The sequence below is a fragment of the Acanthochromis polyacanthus genome, chromosome 15 (genome assembly GCF_021347895.1).
Source record: "Acanthochromis polyacanthus isolate Apoly-LR-REF ecotype Palm Island chromosome 15, KAUST_Apoly_ChrSc, whole genome shotgun sequence".
NCBI classification, from domain to species: domain Eukaryota; kingdom Metazoa; phylum Chordata; class Actinopteri; family Pomacentridae; genus Acanthochromis; species Acanthochromis polyacanthus.
In genome coordinates this window covers 5,475,001-5,487,112 of record NC_067127.1, presented here as the reverse complement: position 1 = coordinate 5,487,112, position 12,112 = coordinate 5,475,001, and the positions used below count along the sequence as shown (strand labels likewise).

The following is a 12,112-nucleotide window of genomic DNA, read 5'->3' as shown; positions in this document are numbered from 1 at the left end:
CATCAACAGACGGCACAGCTTTTATTAAAGGATGAACAAACACAAAGCATCTGTCACCGCTCTTTTCTGAGCTCTTTGCTCACACTGTCAGCCGAACAAAACCCAAACCGTTCAGGCCTCATCGGAATTGGAGGTCTTTGTAACACACCTTGTGTTACAGTCATGAACATCTTTTCAGCTGTGTCACCCAGCTATGGGAGAGCTCCACAATGCAGCTCAGCTCTGCTATGACTCGCAGTCAGTCGGCCCTGGCTCTCTGCCACGCATTCCTTCACATGACTGGTTGTGATTAACATGCAACGTGGATCCCTGTAGTGCAGTAGACAGACAAATAAACACAGACAGACGTGGCTGTGCAGGGAACTAGAAAGAAAATGCAGCAAACATACGAACTCCATGGTGAAGTGATTTAAATATCAACACTGGCTTTGAAATGGCCACAGGTTTTTACCTGGTCTCTTCAAGAGAAGAGTTGTGTAATACCTGTCAGTTATTTTAAAAGCTTGTTGTGTCTGAACACCAGCAGGATCTGGACTCACTGCCAGTCAGCTGTCCTTTAAAGACCCATCTGGTTGCACCTGCATTCTCACTTTACTGCACTTGCACTCTGAGTAACCTAATTTACAACTTTCACTTGAATCTCCCAACCTTCAAATGGTACAACAGCAGTTTAATTGGAGCTTTACCAAAGAGTGACTTAATGTTTTGATGTTGCTGCATTGTCTGTGAGCATAGAAACCTTTGGCAAACTTTTTTATTCCAACTGACTTGCACATCTTTGCATAAAAGCTCATTTCTGATACAAATGTGTGAAACCAGAATTTGTACACACGTTCTGTTCTTACCCTAGAGTCCAAGCAATCCAGTGGTCTAAACAGTAGATCTAGACGGTTGCTGGGTCACTTTAACTTGACACTGGTCAACTTTTGTGAAAGTCTTGTCTTGAACTGGATTGGAGGTTTTGATTTCATGAGTGAATTGTAACTTTTGGGACCAAAGCCAAAAACAAAAGTGGAAGCAAACAAAGAGAGAAATAATATAAAGAAAAAGTTTGTTGGGAAATGACATCAAATTTATCTCTCAGTAAGTCTGCTTCTCTGGGCTTAATTAAGCAAATCACATTTCACAGTACATCTTCTTAAAAGGAACTGTGTGAAAATTTGGAAAACACTTTTGTGGCCAAGGAATGACAATGTTCGAAGATGAATTCCACTTTCATTTCTGTATGTTAACTAAGGAGTTGAAGCCAGGAGCCAATTAGCTTAGATCTGCACAAAGACTGGAAACAGAGGGAAACAAAGTCTCACTCCGTCTTATTTGTTTAATCAACTCATGAATGCAAATGTAACTAAAATTATTGTCTTAAAAGTTGCATTCCTGCACCAACCAGTTAAGCAGTTTATATCCATATATTTCCACACCTGACCTTTGGCCTTTAGGATATAAAATGTCGTCTTTTCATTCTATGAGACATTTATGTCAAATTTTGGCATAACCAGAATACTTGAATTGAGATCAAAAAATTGTTTTGTAAAGTCACAGTGCACCAGCACAAACAGCACCAGTCTAATCGGTGCATCCTTGAGTCCAAATGAATGTTTGTGTCGAGTCCCAAGAGATATTACGTTCATATAGACGGGATGAACAGACTGACAACCCAAAGACCTAACACTTTCATCCCTTCCTGTCACTGATGGCAATCTGTGTTGTGCACAAGAAGTTCAATGCTGAAATTACTTTTGGTGAAAAGGGACCAGATGCAGTGACTTCCTGGAGTCTCTTTTGGTGTAGTCTTGTTTTGCCAGACCATTCTGTAGTGAATGACGGTCTGGCTACACGATCAAAGGTCGCAAAGTTTGTCTTAAATCAATCGCAATTGTCTTGGGTGGAGCTAAGCGAAGGACGCAACTTTGGTGTTTCTTCAAAATAGTGACAGGCAGAATTGTTTGGGTGGAACATTTTTATACAGGGAGATGAGTAGTGGCATTAAATTAGACATTTCACCCAACAAAAACTACTGCGTGATTCAAATCCTAGGAAAAACTTGACATTTTCAGTGTGGTAGGCTGCTGCCCATATAGTTGTTTATGTGGAACCCAGAAAGCTGCCTAAAAGGAATGGCCAATGGCAGGTTTATACCAACATCCTACATCTGGTGAGTCTTTTTACACTAAAGAAGAGTAAATCAACTTATGCTTGCTTCTTAACATACAGACAGACTCATAGTGGTATTGATCCTCTTATTTCACTCTTGGCAAGAAGATGAATGAGCACAGTTACCAACGTGTCATAGCATTTCTTCAAGTGAGAGTTGGCTGAAATAGGCAGCAACAGCAATAAAAGCAAGCAGAAAACTTGTGAAATTAGCATCAGGACACCTCAAACTACCACAAGTTTTGCCTAACTTCAGGCCTTCTGACTTTGTTTTGTGCTTTGACTGACCGGTGCCTCGATCTTGATGAGGGCGATGTCAGATTTCTCATCCACGTCTTTTATTTTGGCATCGTAGGAGGCGCCGCTCTTCAGCTCCACTTTCACCCTGTGTTTATTGGCCACCACGTGGGCATTGGTCACAATCTGGCCGTCTTCTGACACAACAAAACCAGAACCACTGGCCACTGCCACCTCACGCTTGGAATAGGTCATCCTGTGGAAGGAAAGAAATGAAGGGAGTAAGAAAGGATTACATATTTCTATTCTTTCTTGTCTATTTCAACATGTCGCTTCTTCCAGAAAAACAAACAATGATGTAACAGCAGTGTAAGACTAAAGCGCAGCGGTTTTGTGAACATGAGGCAAATATACAAACAGTGGAGTATTCAAAGGTGAGCTAGAGAGATTAGGCATGCATGAAACAAGACACAGATCAGAGTGAGGCACAGATGAGACCAAAAGAGGTGAAAATAAAGAGAGCTTGACATTCAAAGAGCCACTTTACAAAATCATAGTGACAGACAGAACGGAGACGACACAGATGAAGAATCGAGGTGTCAAAGAAGCCGAGATAAAAAAAGCAGAAATGAAGGTAAGAGGATGAAAAGGAAAGGTGTTGAAAGAGAGAAGTGGAGGGTAAGGGGCTCCACCAACGGCTGTGGTCTGGTTAAGTACACGGGTGGGCAGTAAATTCGAGTGTGTTTCAGTCTGGCCTTCTCCCCAGAGACACATACAGACACACACACACAGACACAGACACACAGGTGTACGGCTCTTACTTGCGGTAAAGTTCAATGTGAACCACAGACGGAGCAATTTTCTCCACCACGTCGGCGATGAAGTTGTATTTGTGCCTCGGGCTGTCTGGATTGTCCTGAGCTGGAAATACAACACACACACAGTATGTCAGACGAGTAAAAACAAACAAAAGATGCACGGAAATACTGCATGATGTAAGAGCTGTGTGGGAATAGAAACCCGACAAATTAAACTGCCCTTTTATCATAACACACAGGGGAAAGAAAAGATGACAGTTCATCTGCGGTGGAGACTGCCTCGGAGACACTCATTTACGACCATAAACTTTACAAATAAAACTGTTTTCTTGACCATGACCCTTATCTTACCCCATTGTTAGGAGGATACTCAGACTTAACAACAGATCTTTTGTCAAGCGTAGTACCACTGACACTGCATATATGACGACTGCCAAATGCACCGAATCCCAATCCAGCGCTGGGCAAGTCAGGAAATGTTGACTGATTTACCTGGTAATTAAGTCCTACCCAGATGACAGTTTAGCCAGAGCTATGAATCAAGTCTTCCTTCTCTGAGTGTTTCATCCTTCCATTCTTAAACCTTTCATTTTGCCACGTACCTCCTGCTACTTTCTCCTAGAGGACAGAATTTGCGAAAGTCAAAGGCGCCCGTAAGCCCTGGGATATCGTTGATTGCAGTGAAGGGTTAAGGAATGAGAACCAGACTTTCCACTTGAGGTGCAGTTAAGCTAACACAGGCATGGAAGGAGCACCATCTTGCCATGGCGAATACCACTAAATTATACACTGTGAAAACATTTGTCAACCCGCAGGGAGGTAGTTCTGGTGTTACATGATCCCCGGATCACTCTCAACTGTCAGATACTAAACTTGATGACAATCCACCCGATTGTTGTTGAGATGTTTCACTCAAAGTCATAAATGTGAACCTCAGTGTGGCGCAAGAAGGGAAGCCAAGAGAACATGGGAACTTTCAATGTCTGTGTAATATTTTTCACCAATCCATGCGGCAGATTTTGACAAAAAACTTGGATCTGATCAAGGCACAAAAGAGTAGTTGGTGTCAGGATATCTGTACCAAATTCCAAATATTTTACTGCTAGAGGAAATGTATGAGAACCACCAGAGTCCATAAGTTTCGTCATCTAGGAAGCATTAATGTCTACACAAAATGCCACGCTAATCCATCTAATGGTTGTGGAGATACTTTGGGCCAAAACGGTGAACTGACTGCCGCTAAAAAGAAGCTGCTCATAAACAAACGGAACTCTTTTTTTCCCCCCAAACCTCCACATACAGTATATTTTCCTGCTACTTTAAATCAAGCATTAAATCTGATAAATGCCACACAACTTTTTCACCACAGTACGAGATGGAAACGTTGGAGTCATTTTCCCCATGCTAGCTAGCTGCAGACCCGAGGGGGGGCTTCGTGGTCGGCTCTGATAGGATTACTGGTAAAGAAAGCAGGCCCAGTGTCCAGAACCTGTGTTGTTTCTGGAGCGTCCATGCAGGCTCCCAGTCTCTTCCACTTCAGCATGTTGTGATGAGTCCTGAGGCCTCCTCGCACAGAATTTACTACCGGAGACCACACCACTGCCACTACAGAGATAGTAGGCCCGCTGGTGACGATTATGTTGGGAAATCGTGAATCAAAACTTTGCGCACAGCTCATGTTCATTAGAGGGCCAGGCCAGGCCATTGTCGCCTGATTTATATACTGAGGCAGTTCATTTCGCTGCTTAACTGAGCTTAGAAGACTTAACTGTTGTAGAATTAAGTTGACTTATGAGCCAAACTGAACAGCAACCAAAGAGTTCTGATTCATCCTTAACTGTGAAGCCCAGAATAGCACTGATCTGTGGGAAAAGTAGGGATTTTGTGTAATCCATATTTAGCTTTAGCAACATTTCTCCATCTGCTCAGCTGTTGCTATATTGAGACTGAGAAGATCCATAATTGCAGCAACCATTGCATTATTAACAGCTAACTGGTTATATACATATTTAAATATGCACATGACAGGGCAAGAAGATACTTCGCTAATGTTTCAAGCAGAGGTAAACACATAAAGTAGTTTTTCCTGTAACTTTGACAAAGCAAACTGCTCAGCTAAGCTGTGAAACATTAACTCTCAGTTATTAAAGTAAAGGCAAACAAGACAGTATGTCCAGTGGCACAGTGGGTCACTATGGCTCTGGAAACTTTTTCCACTCACTCCTGCATGCAAGTTGTAACTGTAACTGAGCTGTTGTGTGACTCAGCTTCAGCTGCTCATTGGCCACTGTTTTGCTGTAGCTAGACAGCTTAAACCTCCATCTATAATTAGACAATACAAATGTTGTAAGTTGCTCTGGATTCACAAGCCAATGTAGACATTAATTGTTGATCAGTGACCGTTAGATATTAGACAACAAGTATCTCAACTCTGACCTAAAGTAGGTAAGACAGCAGGTTTTCTCATCTCAGCACCATCTGTTCACACCTGACATTATAATGCACCTTAGAATATCCAATCACAAGTGGACAAGTAGAGGCATGAATGAACGAAGATGCACTGAGGATGAAATAAGATCCCATCGGTCAGACCACATTCGGAGGTGGTCCAGAGTTCGTATAATATCAAAGTGCAACAAAAGGCAACAACAACGGGCAAATTAAAGAGTTTCCTTCTTATCGTGATTCCTTCTTCTTTTAATATCTAGCAGACTTGGCACAGGAAAAGCATTGCAGCCTCCTGCCTGTTAAAAACAAGAGCACATTTGGTCTTTGTAAACAATTTGATGTACGTGTTTATTTGTACACAGAGCGGGTAAGTGAGTTCCAATCACAAGACTTCACCTTAGACGAATTCTAACACCAGATGTGATCTTAGCGATGTGCCCTCAAGACTGGATCATCCAAGCATCTTAATGCCAGATGTAAACTCAGCCTGAGAGCCTGAGTCAATAAAAACGGGACATAACCAAATAGCTAGAAAGACAACACAGGCATTAATCACGAAAAACCGATCTGTTCAAAAGCCTTTTCAGAAACCACTTAAAACATTAGAACATGATGACCAATATTATGCTGTCAGATATCTTGTATTTCATTAGCTGCATACATGTCATTTACATGTCAGACAAGGCTGCATGCTATCACCATGTCTTCAAATTCTGCATAGAACTGATTATGCGAGAAGCAGATATAGATGGAATGGTAGTCATCATCAGCGATATGAGAATAAGTAACATCAGATATGCAGTTGATATGGTACTTTTTCAAATAGGGAAGAAGAAGTGCAACAACTGCTGGATAGAGTAAGTGAAGCAAGTGAAAGATACGTGTTGAAGTCAAATGTAAATAAAGACAAAGGCAATGTTTGTAAGCAAGACACTGGTGACATAGTTACCATCAGGAGTGGATACCAAGAAAAGAAGTATTGGTAATTGGACACGATGAGATAGAAGAAGTTGAATATTTCTGCTATCTGGGTAGTGATATCACCAAGGATGTGAGAAAGAAGTGAAGATGAGGATAGCCAAGGCGAAGACACAGTTCACAAAACTTTGGAAGTTTCTGTTGTGCTTGAAGATTGGAATAACAAGGAAGCAAATGGTTACGTGCTATGTCTGGTCGATGTTTCTGTATGGAGGGGAAACTTGGGCATTGAACAAAGAACTGAGAAAACGACTGAAGGCATTTGAGATGTGGTGCTGGAGAACAATGTTAAACATCAGTTGAACAAGAAAGGTCAGCAATGCAAAGGTTTTGGAAATGACAAATGCGAAATGCAGGTTCATGGACACCATCAAGTCAAGAAAGATTCTGAACTTGAACCTTCAAATTTGGTAAAATAAGAAGCTGTGACATATTCTCAGCTTAAGAGTAAACCCTTGATTTCATGCTGATGACTTTGTATGTGCAACAAATGGCCCGAAATTCAGCCGTAGACTTGATGCAATGTAATTAATATGGACCGTAAGTTTGTAGTTTAATTAAGGAAAGTTGCTTGACATCCTGTTGGGTAAGAACCCAAAGTCAACCTGTCAAAAATCAGACAGTTTGTCTAACAATTTCAGCCTAAATAAAAAATTCTCAATTACATAGCAATGATGGAAAATGCTAACTAAATTATGATGATCCTATCAGAGTAGGAAAAGAATCGTGAACCAAGAACTGAGCCCTGAGGGATGCCAAAAGGAAGCTGTTCAAAGAAAGACGTATTAGTCTGTCAGAGACTCAAAAAATCACCAATACAGGATATTTAACAGCATGAATACCCATCAAAATAAAATTTAGAAAAGTTGAGTGAAAAGCAGATTGGAAATGATCAAATGTATTAGGTCTCCTAGACATTTTACAGGAGTTTAGCTATTGCAGTTTCAAATATTTTTAGGATAAATAGTAGAAAAGGAGGTATGAGTTTGGCTTTTTAATTAAGAAACAAGAGAACTGCACGCAATATTTACTGACTAATAGTGTATTGACTGCAAGTGAAATGTTTCTTATGCAGGAAATAGCAGTAACTCAGACATTCTGATATTAAAAAGTGTTTGACAGATCCCTACACATGGCAGAGCTCGAACTGACATATGAAGAGTTATGAATTGACTTCATGTTGCAGTGATCTGATCATGATTTCACCCACATGGAAGACATATTGAGAAGTGTGGTAACTGCTAATGAAAGAGCCTAATAAAAAGCTAAGCATCCCGTTAACAACAATCAGATGTCTAAAAGATTGTTTCTGAAGTCAAATCAAGTATTAAATCTGGAGAAAGCCATTCAAAAAAAAACATTTAAATAAAGGGTTCATATAAAAGCACTCGCTCTCTAACACACACACTAAACCTCACCGCCCCATGTACTCATTACCCCTCCCCACTCTACACATTGACTTTCACCACAAGGGTCCTGGCTCAAGATCTCAGCTTCTTTTCTTCCGCAGTTTTCTCATACATAGTTCTCTGTAGCTGCTTTATTGGCGCCTGCAGCTTTTTCTTCCTCAAAAAAAATCTTGATGTGAATACAGTAAAGTCAGCTTCTATTCTCCACACACTGACATTTACTCTTTTTTGTGAGCCACGCTTGTGTAGATCTTTCAGAACTTTTTCTATTTTCCAACAAATGTGGAAGTTGGTTAAAAATGGGTTCAAAAAATGCATATCTTGTGGTTCCCTTTGCTTCCTTTTTTGGGCTTAAATAGCTTTATAGAGGAAATTAGGCTGGTGTGTTTGCTATTATAAAATAATTTCCAGTGGGTCATTGATTTTGACTCGGCACACGTCTTCAGTGACTCAACAGATATGAATGTTGGGACATTAAAATATGAGTCATTAGGCATTGATGAGGCTCGTTTTTTTCCACAGCTACAAAGATATACAGCCAGGCTTCATGGCTGTGTGAGTAACTCCAACGAACCTCATTTTTTTCATTCCTAATTTTGCTTCATTATGTTCTATTTTAGCCATTCAGCTACAGATCAAAGCCCACGAAACATACCCGAGTTAGAAGGTGACAGATTTAGCAGAATGAAGAACCCGAACCCAAAGCATGTAATGTGTTGTTTGAAAAATATAACTGCACAGATCAAGTTCGAACAACACTCAGTGCGACATTTACAAGAGTTTATACGACCCAATACTGGCAGAAACAAGAGCAGAGAAAAGAAAGGAGGTTTGGTGGTCTCGGAAAGTCACATTGGGTTCGTTTTCCTGATTGGAGAGAGGAAACACAATCATAATATTTTCATGTTTTTGTGATTAGACGAGATATACACGATTTTTGCAAGAGGTTGCATCAAAAAAGAGGAATCAAAGATGCAGGAAAATTACAGGCAGGAAGGAAACTAGATGAGGAAAACAGACAGAAAAGCATTCAGGAGCAGGGATGGACTGATAGAATGGCAAAGAAAAAATAAAAAGCCATGTGTGTGATGTTTTAATATTATAAGTGGCTGAAACGAGTTGAGGGAGAATGTGCACACTCAGCAAATGTGAGCAGCCAGAGTCAGCGAGTGCATTCTGCAGCATCAGTCAGTGATGAAGGAGCGGCTACAAAATGCACCGAGCTTTCAACTGGATTAAAGTCTAACTAGATTATTAGGAAAGTGCTGCAGGCATCATCTCAATTCTCACACCTTTATTCGAGCAGATCTGCCTCTTAACAGCTTAGTTTAGATCTTAGTGTCTTGTAGATGCACTAATCTCCACTTTAACCGTCATTTGAGGCTTTAAAATAGCCCAAAAAATCCGGTGACCCCAAAGGTCACAGCAATAATTTGGCCTAGTTTTCTCTGCCAAACGAATGACTTGCATAATCAACGTCTTTACAGTCCAGACACGAAATGACATCATGCAACTTGACTTGCATATGTTTTCTTAACATGGGGCCAGATTGCAGGGAGGGGAGTTCAAGGCGCTCAGAGGGGTTTGAGTTTCTAGAGTCTTGATCACGATTTATGCTCAACTTAGTTTAGCTAAAAGATGCTTCTACCAGCAGCAGCTTACACGGAGCCACATGTACCAAATCGCAGCGGTGGAAATTTTCCTCGGGTGCCTCGGAAAATCAATAGCCCTCACCACAGTCTTGCTCTGTTTCAGACATGGGGAGCTGCCTGAGAATGACTTTAAGCTGCTTACATGACTGACAAACAAATGTGGCGATGCAGTCTGCCCCACCGCGGCACCCACACGCTTTTTGATGTCCATGTAAACCTTCCCCCCAAAACACCGGTTACTAATTTTGTGTTTTCCTCGGTGTCTCCTGCCTGTTTTAAAAGCGTCTTCAGCAGAGGAGGAACCATGGCTTTGAATCAGCGCCAGGAATTCCTTCATGCGACTGTTAAAGTGTGATTTACGAGTGACAACAGAAAGAAGCAGGAGAGAGAAAGGGAAGAGAGGAAGGAAGGAAGGAAGGAAGGAAGGAAGGAAGGAAGGAAGGAAGGAAGGAAGGAAGGAAGGAAGGAAGGAAGCTGGAAGGGGGAGGATGTAGTAAGTTTCCAAGCCTTGAGTTAACTTCTCAGTCTTTGAGGCAACAGGTGTTGAAGATCTCTTCATTCAGGGGTTTTCGAGTGCACGCGTGCTGCCCAACTTCCGATGTGAAATACATGAACACAAACCCTGAGGAATCACATGATGTCTTTACCACATGTGGCTGAACAAGTGTGGAAACCGGAGTATTTTTCATTCTTAAAGGTTACCTATGATGTTTTAAGATATGCGTACAGTTAATGATGATGAATGACTCTGGAGAATAAGCACAAAGAATGTTTAGAATGGAGCTGATTACTTGTCACATGTGACAAAGTGCAGATCCAAACTGAAACATTGATATATACCATGATGACTTTTTTTTTTAAATAACAGCCGACTAGAAATTCTGTTACTAATACAGGAAAAAAAAAAACTGCCCTGGCACATTGTATAAAACAATCAAGCAGCAGATTACAGCCATGTGACTGCTGCTGGAGCATGCCAGAGATAATCCTAAAGGCTCACATCAAGCTTTACATCAACTCATGACCTCAGTGAGTCAGAGCTGTTCTCTGATCACGTCTAATTGTCATGCAGGAACAAGAGGGAAAACCCACTTGAATGGGGGCTCTTGTTGTCCCAGACACATGGAGATTGTGTGCCAGTGAACGCAACACAACAGCTGGGTGAAGTTTTGACCACAAATGTCCAGTTTGAGGGTTTAAGGGTGACGTTCAAGAGCAAATTGGGGGAAATGGCACCGACTTGTGCAAAAAGATGATCATAAAAGTGCAGTTTTTGTGATCCAATAGTTCAAATCATGACTTTTAATCTGTCTTCAGTTTGCTTTGGAGTCTTATTGATTTGAGTTAAACAACCTGAGTCTTACCTTTCCCGCAGGCTCCCCGCTGAATGAACAGAACAGGTGGCTGCTGCAGCTTCTGCGCCCGGTGGCTGACCCTCTTCAGCTCGCAGATATTCCGGTAGGACACCCCATCGCTCCCGCACACCGGCTCGGTGGCTTTGCACACGCAGATCCCGCTCTTGCTTCTCCTTCTAACCGTCACCGTGTACGCCACCCCGCCGGACACCGAGCACTCCAGCCCCTCTCCGCACACCGGGTCCCCGAGCTTCCCGCTGCCGCCGCACGCTTCGCCCTCACCGGAGGCGCACACCGGGCAGCAGTGGCAGGCGTCGAGGGTCTGACCCGCCTGGCAGTCCGCTGGAAGCCGGGGACACATCGACTTGTCGCACCGAGCGGGACATCCGATCGCGTACCGGCTGGAGGTCTGCGCATCAGCCGGCAAGGACGCAAAGGCTACGATTACGCACAGAGACCAGAGCATGATTCAAACAGAAAATAAGTTTATATATAAAGAAAAAAGTCAAAGAGAAAGTTTAAAGGAGTTGCAGAAGCTCGCTTCTCTGCTTGCAGTGTTGTGGGATGAGGGAGCTCAGTGGTGAGGGAGGGGATCCTTCCAGCTGGAGAGGCATTTAACAAAAACTCCACTGCGCAACCAATTACGCGACTTTACGTTTTTCGCTGGCACAGCATCACAGCATCACAGCAGCAGCTCACTTTCTGGACAGTCACAACAAGGCTGGGGATTGGGTGCGTTTACGTGACGTGCCGAACGGAAGAGCTGAGTTATTGAGTCCAGAGGGAGCAGAAAGTGGGCATGTGAGGGAGGCGGTGGCACAAAACTTGAAATATTCCCACCGGAAAGCAGCGTGTGAGCTCTTCCTTTGTGTTGCTTTGAGTAGGTCAACACTGCCTCTCTGGAGCTTGTTAGACCTTCAGCCCTGCAAGTGTTTCCTGATAATGGCACTGATTTAATTTAACAAGACAAAAATAGAACAAATTAAACCCTAGTAGTGGAAAAAGCCCAGATGTTTTATACGCTGCTCAGCCACCCACACCCTGCAGGCTGTTTCCTTATT

General features: G+C 42.3%; 1 protein-coding gene across 1 annotated transcript in view; it reads right to left on the bottom strand.

Moving 5' to 3' along the window:
* Positions 1–11,826, bottom strand: part of LOC110957643 (serine protease HTRA1A-like) — a 30,650-nt gene extending 18,824 nt beyond the window's left edge. Inside the window, exons 1-3 of the mRNA XM_022203775.2 lie at positions 11,061–11,826; positions 3,213–3,312; positions 2,443–2,647 (exon numbers count right to left, since the gene is read on the bottom strand). Of these exons, the coding sequence (XP_022059467.1) occupies positions 2,443–2,647; positions 3,213–3,312; positions 11,061–11,517 (762 nt within the window). The 5' untranslated portion in view covers positions 11,518–11,826. The remainder of the gene's footprint in view (positions 1–2,442; positions 2,648–3,212; positions 3,313–11,060) is intronic.
* Between the last annotated feature and the right edge of the window lie 286 nt (positions 11,827–12,112).